Source organism: Bos taurus, chromosome 11 (assembly GCF_002263795.3).
Source record: "Bos taurus isolate L1 Dominette 01449 registration number 42190680 breed Hereford chromosome 11, ARS-UCD2.0, whole genome shotgun sequence".
Classification (NCBI taxonomy): domain Eukaryota; kingdom Metazoa; phylum Chordata; class Mammalia; order Artiodactyla; family Bovidae; genus Bos; species Bos taurus.
In genome coordinates this window covers 59,887,988-59,903,144 of record NC_037338.1, presented here as the reverse complement: position 1 = coordinate 59,903,144, position 15,157 = coordinate 59,887,988, and the positions used below count along the sequence as shown (strand labels likewise).

General features: G+C 34.9%; 1 protein-coding gene across 6 annotated transcripts in view; it reads left to right on the top strand.

Annotated features, from left to right (window-relative positions):
* The window catches only part of USP34 (ubiquitin specific peptidase 34), a 241,283-nt gene that overhangs the window by 197,949 nt on the left and 28,177 nt on the right, over positions 1–15,157 (top strand). For all 6 annotated transcript variants that reach the window (XR_009496463.1, XM_059891776.1, XM_059891779.1 and 3 more), the window contains 13 exons: positions 3,571–3,635; positions 3,731–3,806; positions 3,898–3,945; positions 4,036–4,101; positions 5,834–5,914; positions 7,807–7,892; positions 8,265–8,433; positions 8,533–8,607; positions 10,009–10,160; positions 13,736–13,784; positions 13,869–13,973; positions 14,063–14,107; positions 14,830–14,934. Coding sequence is in view for 5 of the 6 variants with exons in the window: in XM_059891776.1 (XP_059747759.1) it covers positions 3,571–3,635; positions 3,731–3,806; positions 3,898–3,945; positions 4,036–4,101; positions 5,834–5,914; positions 7,807–7,892; positions 8,265–8,433; positions 8,533–8,607; positions 10,009–10,160; positions 13,736–13,784; positions 13,869–13,973; positions 14,063–14,107; positions 14,830–14,934 (1,122 nt within the window). In the remaining variant the exon portion in view is untranslated. The remainder of the gene's footprint in view (positions 1–3,570; positions 3,636–3,730; positions 3,807–3,897; positions 3,946–4,035; positions 4,102–5,833; positions 5,915–7,806; positions 7,893–8,264; positions 8,434–8,532; positions 8,608–10,008; positions 10,161–13,735; positions 13,785–13,868; positions 13,974–14,062; positions 14,108–14,829; positions 14,935–15,157) is intronic.

Sequence of the window (15,157 nt, the reverse complement as noted above, 5' to 3'; positions counted from 1 at the left end):
GTCCCTTTTGCTGTCTTGCATATAGTGTCATCGTACCGTCTTTCTAAATTCCATTTATATGCGTTAACATACTGTATTGGTGTTTCTCTTTCTGACTTCACTGTGTATAATAGGCTCCAGTTTCATCCACCTCTTTAGAACTGATTCAAATGCGTTCTTTTTTATAGCTGAGTAATATCCATTCATCTGGCAGTGGACATGTAGGTTCTTCCATGTCCTGGCTATTGTAAACAGTGCTGCAGTGAATATTGGGGTACACGTGTCTCTCTCAATTCTGGTTTCCTCAGTGTGTATGCCCAGCAGTAGGATTGCTGGGTTGTATGGTGGTTCTATTTCCAATTTTTTAAGGAATCTCCACACTGCTCTCCATAGTGGCTATATTAGTTTGCATTCCCACCTACAGTGTAAGAGAGTTCCCTTTTCTCCACACACTCTCCAGCACTTATTGTTTGTAGACTTTTGGATAGCAGCCATTCTGACCTGCATGAGATGGTACCTCATTGTGGTTTTGATTTGCATTTCTCTGATAATGAGTGATGTTGAGCATCTTTTCATGTGTTTGTTAGCCATCTGTATGTCTTCTTTGGAGAAATGTCTGTTTAGTTCTTTGGCTTATTTTTTGATTGGGTCGTTTATTTTTCTGGTATTGAGCTGCATGAGCTGCTTGTATAAAATGTTTGAATTTTACAGACACCCAATGAAGGTCACTGTACCTATGTGCCACCCCCACGCCTACTTCTCCCCTCCCTAAACCATTCTTTGAGGACCACTGATCTACATTGTGACAAAAGAGAATCCCAGACTTTTACTATAATATAAAAACAAGCTGAACCACATTACTCTTAAAAAAAAAAAAAATTTATTTATATATTTTCAGCTGTGTTTGGTGTTTGTTGCTACATGGGCTTTTCTCTAGTTTCAGAGAGTGGAGGCTACTCTCTAGGCTTCTCATTGTGATGGCTTCTGTTTTGGAGCACAGGCTCTAGGGCAGTCAGGCTTTCAGTAGTTGTGGCATATGGGCTCAGTAATTGTGGCTCCCAGGGTCTAGAGCACAGGCTCAGTGGTTGTGGCACATGAGCTTAGTTGCTCTGCAACATGTTGGATCTTCCTACATCCAGGATTGAACCCCTGTCTCCTGCATTGGCAGGTGAATTCTTTACCACTGAACCACCAGGGATGCCTCAGCGTTATTTCTGATTGCAGACCTAAACCAAACATTTTCTCCTATCATTGTTGTAGCTTATTAATTTAAAATGTTTGGCTGCATATATATTTTACTAAAAATTAAATAAAATATAATATTTTTATTGCATTATTTAACATAAACATAGATTTTAGACATAAACTAGAATCTGGTCCTTTAGATTTCTTCAGTTGAAATATAGATGGGAGCAGACTTTCTCAAAGGGAAAATAGAAAATTTTTAAACCATAAAATATATTAAGTAAACAAACATGATAAATTGTAGTGACTGTTATGGATAGAACAAGCAGAGTACTCAGAAATGGTAGGGAGTTGATCAGGATTGCTGGAGGGGGGCAGGTAATCTGGATATGTTTTAAGTTAACCTGAAACTGAGACTTGAAAGTCAGTAAGAAATTAATCATGTGGTAAGTTCTCCAGGCAAACAGAACATTATGTATAAATCTCTTGAAGAAGGATAGAGCCTATTGGCATGTTTTAGAAGCTGAATGATAATCTTTGTGGCTGTGGCTGTGGTGAAGGAGTGGCCCAAGGTGAAGTTGGACAGATACATATAAAATACCTAGGAATGTTTTCATCAGTGTAGTGCAGTAATCTAATTCTTAGACATACTCAGTTGGCTCCACGTATATTGTATGTAAAAAGGGCCATCAGAAAACAAAATGAATATTTCTGTAGGACAGAAATTGTTGTGCCCAGTTGCTCAGTTGTGTCCGACTCTGCGACGCAATGGACTATAGCCTGCCAGGCTCCTCTGGCCATGGAATTTTCCAGGCAAAAATGGAATAGAATGAAAAACATTGAGCCTGGTAGAAACCAGGGTCTGCTGCTGCTAAGTCACTTCAGTCGTGTCCGACTCTATGCAACCCCATAGACGGCAGCCCACCAGGCTCCCCCGTCCCTGGGATTCTCCAGGCAAGAACACTGGAGTGGGTTGCCATTTCCTTCTCCAATACATGAAAGTGAAAAGTGAAAGTGAAGTCGCTCAGTCGTGTCCAACTCTTAGTGACCCCACGGACTGCAGCCTACTAGGCTCCTCCATCCATGGGATTTTCCAGGCAAGAGTACTGGAGTGGGGTGCCATTGCCTTCTCCAGGGTCTACCAGGCTCTAAGACCAAAGCAGTAGTGGTTGAGAGTTAAGTTCTGGTGGAGTAAAGGGTGACAAAAATTATGACACAGGAGCTGAGCTTGTGGCTAAAAGCAGGAAGCTTGGAATGGGGCTCTATTGCTGTGAAAAGGCACTGAATTGGGATAGGTAAATGCTGTCAGTCTCTCCCCGGGGCTATAAGAAAGCTGCTGTGGTTGGAAATCCTAGAGGAACAAGAACTCTGAAGCAGGCCAAATCAGGTCTGTGATTTTTTCAAATATTGATAATATGGAGCAGGAGCCCTAATTAGTGATTTTAAGACCTGATTCTGGACTAGAGTCATGGATAGGGAAGGCAGGTAGAGGTGGTTTCAAATCTTCAGAGGGATGAAGACAGTAATACCTATAATCAGAACATAGGGGACCTCCCTGTGGTGGTAGAGTGGTTAAGAACCCGCCTGCCAGTGCAAGGGACACGGATTTGATCTGGTCCAGGAAGATCCCACATGCCACAGAGCAGTTAAATCGGGCACCATAACTACTGAGCCCTTGCCCTAGAGCCTGTGCTCTACAACGAGAGAATCTACCACAATGAGAAGCCTGTGTATCCCAAGGAAGAATAGTCCCACTGTCTGCAATTAGAGAAAGCCCATATGCAGCGATGAAGACCCCAGCACAGCCAAAAATAAGTAAAACTTAATAATAATCAAAACATAAATTTATTCCAGATAAAAATAATTTTATGGAACCGACTGTCAATGACTTAGAACATATTTAGGGTATTCAGAGAGGGAAAGGACACAAAAAATAAAGTCAGCAAAGCAATTCTATAGGACAGATGTCAGAAATAATTTTTCATGATTATTATAAACAAAGAAATTACCTCTCATTAGATTGGTGAACCTGAATAACTTTTTTCCAATTTTTAAACATAAACCTTTATAAAAATACCAGCCTACCATCATTTTCCTGTGTTTTGTTTATTATATGTTTTCTCTTCAGACAGGTGGAATTTCAGAGTTCATACTTTAAAATTTTTCATAAATTTAGAATAAAAACAGTGTGGGGCTTGAGTTAGCCAGATAAGTAATGAAAAATTGGATCAGGTTTAGTGACTACTTCCATATTCCATTTACCTAGAAAAAGTCAACATAAATTTTAAATGCATGTATTTGTTTTGTTTTGGTTCTAGAGCAAGTCTTAGTCTGTCTAATAAAAATATTGGTAAAATGTCATGAAACATGCTTTCTGATACCTCATGTTAACATTTTTTTCTTCAGTGGATTTGGCATGATAACATGCAGTTTCTTCAAGACAAAAACATTTTTGAACATACATATTTTGGGTAAGTTTGGTAGATTTTAATAAGAGATCTTTTGTTACACATTTTTAAAAAATCTTACTTCGTGAGAATTTTAACCTATTATTTTCAAATTCTAGGTTTATGTGGCAGTTGTGTAGTTGTATTCCCAGTACATTACCAGATCCTAAAGCTGTGTCTTTAATGACAGCAAAGGTAATATATGTATAACCTTAGAAAATTTCTTCAAAATTGATGACTTTAAAATAATTAAATCTTTTTTGCTTAACTTTGTCTTTTCTTGCAGTTAAGCACTTCGTTTGTCCTAGAGACCTTTATTCATTCAAAAGAAAAGGTGCATATTTTATTTTTTAAACTTTTGTGCTATTTATGTCATTTATCAGATAGCTCTTAAAACCTCCAGTGACTTCTTTTTCTTTTTTAGCCCACAATGCTTCAGTGGATTGAACTGTTGACCAAGCAATTTAATAATAGTCAAGCAGCTTGTGAGGTGAGGTGAATAATTCAACAAAACAATGCATAGCTTAAGATTCAGTTTCTTGTTTTCTTTTATTCTTAAGATGCTACAGCAAAATTATTTTATCTATTATAAATCATAGAGAGCCCAGTGTCAGTTATTCCTAAAATTACTTGATAGCCAAGAGAAATTTATAATTGTGTATCAGCTTCATTACACTGAATAAATAATTGATTTTTAAGTTATTTAAAAGTTCTTGTGTTCTCCCTGTCATGTATCAGAAGGAAAAAGTATAGAAGATTTAAGACTGTACCAGATATTTCTTAACTACTTTTGCATGTTACTAGAAAATACTAAAAAATACATATCTCCCTTACCCCCTGAGGAAAATAGTAGATCCCTTACCCCCTGAGGAAAATAGGAAAATCTATCCCAGTAGATCAATTTATGTCCTATTTTATCTTTTCCAGAATTGCCTTATAAGAGTAACATATCCCTTAGGATAATATGAACACTGGTAATAATCACTTAGCCATATTGTCATCTTACTATTGTTTATCATTTTTATGGTCTTGCAAAGTGGTATGTATCTTACTAGGAATGCAAGTCTTATAAATGTCCAGAAATGGGAGACAGCAGCATAGTGTACAATGAGATTAGTTGAAGATTTTTTTCATATAGGTTTTTAGAGAGAGTTTGAGTTTTTTTCAGTTGGTTTGTTTGAATTAGGATTCAAACAAGATCCTTTCCACATTTTGCTTTTGTCTTATAAATCTTTTTTCACCTATTAATATAGTTGACCTGTGGACAACAGGGGTTTGAACTGTTTGTCCTCTCATACGTAGATTTTTTTCAGTAGATATGTACAGTACTGTACAATCTGTGGTTGGTTAAGTCTGAGAATGCAGAGGAATCTCAGATACAGAGGGTCAGCTATGGGACTTGAGTATTTGCAGATTTTTGTATATGCTGGGACTCCATACCAAAGAGCAGCTGTAGTTACCTTTGTCCCCCCCTCCGTACCACTTTGTCATTTGTTCTGCAGGATTTTCCACATGCTGGTTTTGACCGACAGCATCTTTTGTGTGTTCTTTGACATACTCCTCTATTCCCCTTCTTCTTCATGATTTTTAAGAAACTGGTAGATGGAGAAGCTATATTAGGTCATAAATTTTTTTTGTTTTTGTTGTTTTTAAATAAAGTTGTCACTTTAGTTTTTTCACTAAGGATTTTCTTCTGGAACTCAAGGAGTTAAAATTCTCTACAGTTGTCAGCAATTATATGTATGCATTAATGAGCAGTACAGTTCAGTAAAGGAGTTAAATATGTGATTAAGAGATATCTTGAAATTAATGGGAAATTGTCTAAGCTAAGTAAGTGTAAAATGTTTTTTGTTATCAAGAGACATAAATTGGTTTTAAACAGAAAAGTGAATCATACTCAGATCCTATCTTATTTACTAGGAGCAAAAGATTCTACAGTGTGACATTTAAGAAGTCTAAGAGAAAAATAACATTCCACTTTGTTAAGCACTGCCAGTTGTTATCATGTGGGTTGTACACTAATATAAATGGCATCCATGGAATTCTGTATTGAGAAGACTTTGATTATGACTTTAGGCATTTTAGATTTTAGACTTTCTATCGAAGAATCTGTTTTGGTGAGAACTTAAAATAATTCAAATTTCAGTTAAAATTAAAATCCTTGTGTAATGTTTATCCCCAATTATTGGTTGAATATTAAAAATCACATGATTTTCTTACAGTGGTTTTTGGACCGCATGGCTGATGATGATTGGTGGCCAATGCAGATACTAATTAAGTGCCCTAATCAAATTGTGAGACAGGTAAGAAAAATTTTCTTTGAAAAAGTAGTAGTTTTCAAGTTGATTACTCTGAATTTGCCCATGAATATACTTTAACCCATTTAATTCATTTAATTCAATGAAAGCATTGAAAAGATTGACCTCTTACCACAAAAGTCACTTTGCTTTTATTTTCACCAGCCTCTTGGCAAATCAGCTATCATTCCATTCAAGTGATTAAAATAATTCACATTTCCTGGTTATGGGAAGATAGCTGTAACTGCCTGTTTTCTCAGTTATGCGTATTGTACTCTGGAGATCACAGGATCGATGTGTGATATGTGAATTGTACTGATACTTTTTCAGTTCCTTAGATGCTCTAACCATGGTAGGGTACGGTAATAGCCTTGAAGTTAAATGAATAGTATATAACTTATTTCTGTGACAGATTCTGAACTATCACATGAATCAATTTATTTTTCTTAAACCAATGGAAAAATTAACAAGAAAGAAAAAACACATATATCCACTTATGATACAAAACCAAAAATTTAATCTGAAAGATGCTACTTTAAGTTATTCTTGATATATAATTCTTATAAAACTTTTTGATGTGTAAAATTTAGTGGTTTTTAGTCCTGTTCCCAAACATGCAACTATTATCTGTCTGTAATTTTATAATACCCTGAAAAGAAATCCCATACATATGAGCAGTCACTTCCATTTTATCCTGTTCCTTCTCTTCAGCCCCTGGCCACCATTCATCTACTTTCTATCTCTATGGATTTGCCTATTTTCACCATTTCACTTGAAGAAAATCACACAGTATGTGTTTTTTTGTGACTGGCATGTTGTGGCTTATATCTGTAATTTATTTCTTCTTACTGCATAATAATATTCCATATACGAGATTTTGTTTCTCTGTTCAGCAGTTGATGAACATTTGTGATGTTTCCACTTCTTTGCTAGTTTGAATAACACTGCTGTGAACATTCGTGTATAGATATTTGTGTGGACATATGTTTTCAGTTTTTTTGGATATATACATAGAAGTGAATTGCTGGGTTGTATGGTCACTATGTTTGACATTTTTAGAAATTGTCAGATTTTTTATCATGATGTCTGCACCTGTTTACATTCCCAGCAGCAATCTATGAAGGTTCCAGTTTTGCTACATCTTCTTCAGCATTTGTTATCATCTTGATTTTAGCCATCCTAATGGGTGTGAAGTAGTATATCATGGTTTGGTTTGTATTTCCTTTGGAAATAATGATATTGAACATCTTTTCATATGCTGATTGGCTATTTGTATATCTTATTTAGCGAATTCTTAGACTTTTTTTTAGCTGCACTGGCTGTTTGTTGCGGCACACGGGGCTTCTCTAGTTGTGGCGTGCCGGCTCAGTATCCCGGCAGCATATGGAGTCTTAGTTCCCCAACAAGGGATCGAACCTGTGTCCCCTGCATTGGAAGGTTTATTCTTACTACTGGACCACCAAGGAAGTCTCACCTCAGACATTTGTAATTCATATTTTTTTTGATAAACTTAAATTGTTTTCTCTTGGTCATTGAGGTTCTGATAAGCAGATACCCTTCCCCACTCCACTTTTATGAAAGAAATGGATGCCAGGTTTCTTCTGTATCTCCACTAGTGAAGAAGGTTTCATGAAACTTTGTAGTTAGCAATCTCTACTACCAATACCTATAGTTTATTGTTGCTTTTTCCATTATAAAACTGAATATTGCTTTTCAAGCTAACTCTACCTTTTGTCCTCAGTCTGTAGTGGAGACTCCAGGAAAGCTTTAGAATGTCAAAAGATAATCTGTGAGAAAAATATAAATGAGCAACAGAATTTTTGATCATGTTCATTTTTCAGTATCTTTGTTACCTGACATGACTTGTCTCTTACGTTGTCATATCTTTTCACTTTTAGATGTTTCAGCGTTTGTGTATCCATGTAATTCAGAGACTTAGACCTGTGCACGCTCATCTCTATCTACAACCAGGGATGGAAGATGGGTAAGAAGTATACCTTTTGAACTGAACATTTTAAGCTTTTTGATTACCTGCTTACAAAGTATTTTTAAATATCCACACTGAAATATTTAGGTTCTCCTGTTTTAAAAAGTCTATAATAATATAAATCAAGGAGGAAAATTTTTGTTTTATTTTTGTTTAATTGCATTTTCGAAATCCTCTACAGGGAACTTTGACTTGTCTTTTTGTTTTGATTTCAGTGAGAGAGAACTAGAATCCAACTGTTTGTATTGCTATCATTGGTGGTATTCATAATTATAAAGATGATAAATTCAGATTTTAATATTTCTCCTCCCAGAATATCTATCCCCAGACTTCATAGTTTCTCTAAGATACATAAAATTATGTTTTCAGGTCTGATGATATGGATGCTTCAGTAGAAGATATAGGTGGTCGTTCGTGTGTCACTCGATTTGTGAGAACTCTGTTATTAATTATGGAACACGGTGTAAAGCCTCACAGTAAACATCTTACAGAATATTTTGCTTTCCTTTATGAATTTGCCAAAATGGGTGAAGAAGAGGTGAGACTGTATCTTGTTTATTTTTGGTATTATATACTTATTTTTGGTATTTAAAACATAATTGTGTTTATATTTTTAAATCAATATTTTTGTTTTTAGAGCCAGTTTTTGCTTTCATTGCAAGCCATATCTACAATGGTACATTTTTACATGGGAACCAAAGGGCCTGAAAATGTAAGTACAGTTCTGCCTCATATCAGGGATATTTAGAGACCATGGTTTCAAGTTGCACCATGGAAAGATAATAGATTTCCTTTTAAGTCCTGTCTAGCCCTGATATTAGGAGAAGGCAATGGCAGCCCACTCCAGTATTCTTGCCTGGAAAATGCTATGGATGGAGAAGCCTGGTAGGCTGCAGTCTGTGGGGTCACTAAGAGTCGGACACGACTGAGCGACTTCACTTTCACTTTTCACTTTCATGCATTGGAGAAGGAAATGGCAACCCACTCCAGTATTCATTCTTGCCTGGAAAATCCCTGGGAGAGAGGAGCCTAGTGGGCTGCTATTTATGGGGTCACACAGAGTCGGACACGACTGAAGCGACTTAGCAGGAGCAGCAGCCCTGATATTAAATGATTTTAGGAGTCTGTTTGGTTGATATTTTTAATGGATCTAGTGAGAGAAGAAACAATCAAGTAATACATTTCACTGGTATGGCCCAGGATCAAAACCAATAAATGTAGCAAAATGACCACCACCTGCTTTAGTTTCCTGTCAGCATATTGTGTTTTGGTGAACGTTTTTTCTGACCGTATTTTTAAAGCCCTTTGCTGTATTAAATTTGTATGTCTTCCAAAAATTCAGGTAGCTAGTCTGTTTATAATATTGAAAGTATTTTATCAATTGTATATTGTTTGTAATGACCATATTGGACTGAATGCTCTGTATGTTCTATCTTATTAAATTCTTGTTGCGACCCTAAGAGGTAAGTACTATTGTTATCTCCATTTTATAGATGGGCAACTTGAGGCATAAAGAAGTTAACTTATTTTAGATAACAGTGAGTTAGCATTTGATCCTTGATTAGACTCTTGAACAAAACTATTAGCCACTATGCGGTCATGGTTCTCCAGATATATACTGTTATTATCTAATTCCAGCCTAGGTGGTTACTTGTTCAGTATTGCATTTCAAACTTCTGATGAATATCTCTTTGACATACCTACTGTTTGGATTTTCTGAAAATTGCAAATATAGATTCCTTTATTTGTGTGACTGACATTTTTATTAAATACTTTTTTTTTCCAATTCATATGAACTTTGATCCTGATTTATCTTTCAAAGAACTTACCTATAAGAAAAAGTTATTATTAAAGAATTTATCTCTTTAGGTAAGGTAAATACTCACAGTATTGGGAATTATTGTTCTTTACAGCTCTGCCTGTTAAATCTAAAATTGTCCTGAGTGTCATTTAGATTTTTAAAGTTAGAGTTAGGCCTTTGAATGTTATTTTTCATGATGCATGTTCCTGCCACTGTCTACCCTGCATTGTTGTATAAAATAATCAAGCTATTTGCTGTCAACCTAATGTTAAAAAACGAGTATATTAAAAATGAATTGTGTTTATGTTCTAGCCTCAAGTTGAAGTGTTGTCAGAGGAAGAAGGAGAAGAGGAGGAGGAGGAGGAAGATATACTCTCTCTGGCAGAAGAGAAATACAGGCCAGCTGCCCTTGAAAAAATGATAGCTTTAGTTGCTCTTTTGGTTGAACAGTCTCGCTCAGAAAGGTGAAATGTTTCAACATTCAAAATGCTTAAAGCATGTTTGGTTTTATTCTTTTTACATAATTGTTTTATCATTCTTAATTCAGTGGCTTTGTTACTTAATTCTTTTTAAATAATAACATGATTCATCAACTCTTGTAGCATAAGTATTTCAGTCCTTTGTACCAAACTTTTACTTTGCCTCTGAGTCATGTTAGAAATATACATTGAAGAAATATACAGTAAAATATCTAGCAAAATTATATGTGCATTCATCTTTTAACCTAGCAACCCCACTTCTGGGATTCTGTTCCCAAAATACAGAAAGATGTATATTTATTGAAGCAATGTTTATAAACAGCAAAAGACTGAAAATGTCCACAAAGATGGGACTAGTTGAAGAAACAGCATTCCCTCTATAAGAGTACTCCATTGCAGAAAAAAGAAGAATATGGAATCTGTATATTACCATGAAGAGATCTTCAGGATAGATATTACTAAGGTGAAAAAAATGAAGGTGGACAAAAGTATCTATAGAATACTATTTTCTTTTTTTTTTTTTTTGGGGGCCGCATGGTTTGGCTTGCAGGATCCCCGAGTCCTAACCATTGGACTGCCAAAAAATCCCCTACAGTATGATACTTTTTAAGACAGGGGAGGCTGAGAGAGACAAAATGAGTGACAGTGTGTGTGTGTGCGTGCGCACGCGCGTGCGTGCACGTTCGTTTCTGTGTGCGCGTGTGCATTTGTTTGTGCGTGTGTGCATGCACAACCAAGCCTCATTATACATGGATCTCCAATTTGCAAATTTGCCTACTTAACTAAAATTTATTTGTAATCCTCAAATCAATACTTGTGAAGCTTTTATATTCATTTGTGGATTACAGAATGTACCAAAAATTTGGAGTTGATGTGACAACACACTTCCCCAGCTGAGGTCAGATGTCGTGACACTATGCCTTCTTGTTTCAGTTCTCATATTGTAAACAAACTTTTTTGCAGTATGTGCCACATTTTTCACATTTATGCTCTTTATTTGGTCATTTGACTGTTTAAAAATGGTCCCAAACATAGTGCCAAGTGCTATCTAGTTTGTTCCAAAGTTCAAGAATGTGCTAATGGTCAACATTAAATCAGGTGTCTTGAAACAGAAGCACACATATGACACAAGGTAACATATTGATTTATCAATGAAAATGTTATGACCCTGAGGTTCACAGGAACAAACTGTGTGTTTTCCCTATAAGCAGTGATTTGGTGTTCACTAATTCAGTGTTTGCATCTCCGTATAGAACATAAGTACTGCAAATGACAAGAATTGAGGGTTTTTTTTTTTTTTTTTTTAATTGAAGACTAAGTTTTTAAAAATACACTTTAAAAACAAGTTTCCAGTGGTTGTGGGGAGGAGAAAACAGACTGGAGGGGACAGGAATGGAAGTTTGACTTCTTTGAATGTAGTACATTGTTTTGTTTTTTAGATTTATTTTTGGAATCATGTGAATGTTTTATATGATTACAAACTTAATAAAATGCAGTCCCTAAAAATCAAAAGCAGACTGAAATAAATGAAACTAACTGTATACTGAGTTGGTGACATAAACATTGGAGAAGAATTAATTAAAGTGACTTTAGAACACATTGATTTAACTGTAATTTTTAGTGGTATGTACCTGAAAGACAAAGAAAAATTGTAAAATTATCTTAAAAGTGTTTTGCTAATTATATTGTTAGTATTAATATAACTAGAATTATTGTTCTGAAACTATGTTATCGAATAAAGTAAATAGATAATTGTTAACATCATTAGAAACCAAGATTTTCAGAAAAAGAAAAGAGGAGAAATATCAATATAAAATTGTAGAATGTTTATTTGACTTCTTCAACACTAAATTTGAATTTGGCAGTATCAGTAAAGTTCATGGTATATTTTGTCTTAAGCAAACAAAAAATGTATTATGTATCTCCCATTTTCTGAAAATGTCTAGAAACTCTGTCCAACCCAAAATCAATGAGTGCCACTGGCATCTAGATATTATTTACCACTGAAAAAAATGAAGGTCCCTTAGGAAAATGGCCAGTTCCAGGTTTTGGGCAAGAAATGAATGGGAAGCCTTGAACATTTTGTCATTTTGAAAAGCAGGGAGGCTATCAAAGACTGCTGGGGTCATGTTAAAACGTCTCAAGAGTCAACTTGAGGTATCTTTGGTCACAGACTGGACAACTTGAACATCAATAATAACAAGAAGTAACTGCAAGTGGACTAAAACATGTCATGGATGTTTACATCCATGAGTTCATAATGATACCTAAAAACAAAATTTTAAAAATCATTGGCAACCTTCGGAGTATATTAAGAAACCAAATGATAATTTTGAAAGCATATTAATAAAGGAACAGTATCAAGTGTTTATCTTACCTGCAAGAATTATACTTCATGGCAACCAGATTGTAAATGAGACATGCTCGTCGTCATAGAGGTATTTGAGCTAATAAATGAGCAAGTAGTGCCGGAATTGGGATACTAGTATTTTGTATCCCAAATGAAATAATGGATCTAGAAATCGATCATTGTGGGCTGAAAACATTAGAAAAAGAGGGACAACTTTTCATTGTGCCTTGTGATGAAAGTTCATACCACCGCTTACAAGGTATTCTTAATTAAAAAGTCAAAACTAGATGTGATCAAGTTTCTGGGTTTAACTACCAGTTTACAGGAAATATGGGGACAGAGGAATATGTTAAAACAACACAGTGAGGATATAATCAGCAAGATGGAAATGTGGGAAATTCTACACGACAAACCACCTACTCTTCAGCAGATTAAATTGCAAGATAAAAACAAAATCGGAGGGGAAACCAGTTGTCTAAAAGAGATTTAAAAGACATTTCAACCAATGGCAACAGAGGACTTTATTTGGATCCTGATTCAAACAGATTATAACTTTTTTTTTTTTTAAGAAACTTGAGGAAATTGTACATTGACTGGATCTTGTATGATAATAAGGAATTTTAATTTAGGTGTGAATAATGGTAGTGTTACATTTCTGAAGTTTATGTTTGAGATATATATTGATTTATGGGCTCAGTGATACAATATCTGAGTTGTTTCAGAATAGTTCAAATTGATTAAGTACTAGGTACAAATGAAACAACACTGACCATGAGTTGGTAATTTGACTGTTGGGATGCTTACACTATTTTTGCATGTGTTTGAAATTTTATTTACTAAGTTGAAGAAATATGCAGTAATTTTAAACTTGAAAGTGAAATTCTTTATTTCTTCAAAGTTTGCTTTGTTTTAAAGGTCCTCGTGTCAGAAAAGCTCTCTAAATTAAATCCATCTTAGTGCATGAACATATTGAGTTAATTAAACGGAAATAAAGTAGATTTGGACTTCTATATATAAATCTTGGAATTTTAAAAAATTGTCCAAAAGGTGTCTAATGAACAAGTCTAGCAGAAAGTTCAAAAATCATTTTATGATGGTGTCTTGGTATACTTGTAACTGAATCAACAATGTTGTTATGTATCATGACTCAAATGGCTCTAAATTAGTATAGAGGAAAGAAGAACTTATTTCCACTAATGTTTTCTTTCAGGCATTTGACACTGTCACAGACTGACATGGCGGCATTAACAGGAGGAAAGGTATATCTTCTTAATATTTAGACCACTTGATAATACCAAAAATAACAAAACAATTCTTAAATGAACAACTTTTGCTTTTGACAGGGATTTCCCTTCTTGTTTCAACATATTCGTGATGGCATCAATATAAGACAAACTTGTAATCTGATTTTCAGCCTTTGTCGATACAATAATCGACTTGCAGAACATGTAAGTACTGAGAAACAGTCAAAAGTTTTTTGGTAATTTTTGGAAGAATATTCTGAAATTCTCCTCCCCCCACTTTTTTTTTGTTTTAGATTGTATCTATGCTTTTCACATCAATAGCAAAATTGACTCCTGAGGTATGTAGACATTTGTTAATTCATGTTTTTCAAATCACTGTGAGCACTGACCATGCTTTCAGATGAACCTTTCTAACTGTTCTTGAGGAAAAGTTTGTCAAGGCTTCCCCCATAATATAGTAACCTATTTTAAAACTTGAATAAATTGAATTACCTCTTCATGTCTTATCACAAATGTCATTTTCCCAGTTAAATTAACATATAATTTGAACATATCAGTGTGTCACCTAGGTACTAAGCTTTAAAGTTGTTTGGTTTGAAGCATATGTCATATTGTACCTTGGAAGAAAGTGAACTAACTAAAATTCTGCTTAGGTGGATAAATATGTATCTTTTTAAAAATGAAAATGTTATAGCTATTTTGAGAATACATTTCAAATATTAATATGAATTCTACCTCAGCGAGCAAAAGTTGCTACAGGAAACTTTTAATCTAAACTTTTCTATAAACATGGCTGTCTCATTAACTAGAGTTTTTTTTCCCCCTAAATTGACATCCAGAAAACTATATTTTCTGTTACATGTGGCTGCTGCACAATTGACACTGTATCCTGAGCTCATCCTGCTGATTTATGATAGTTCAGGTTCATATGTATGAGTACTAATCTCTCTAACGTAATACAGCAGATTTAAATGTGATCTGTAGAAGAGTTATATTTGTTTTCTAGCAAAAGTAAGTGATTGACCAGATCTAAATACGCAGTCATGTATGTGTCTTATAGGCAGCCAATCCTTTCTTTAAATTGTTGACTATGCTAATGGAGTTTGCTGGTGGACCTCCAGGAATGCCTCCCTTTGCATCTTACATTCTGCAGAGGATATGGGAGGTAAGTCTTGTAGATGTTCTAGTATTTATTTTTCTAATACAATCGCTGCCATTTTAAGTACTAGTTTCTTCTTGCTTGGGTAACTCAAAATGGTTTTAGTAAGTCACAGGTCAAGAGAAGAAAAGATGGCTTTTAGTCAGAAGATCTAAAGGAAGAAGAGTTTCTGGCTAGTTAGTGTCTCAGATGTTTAAAGACTTTCTTGTAGAATCATAAACAACCTTTA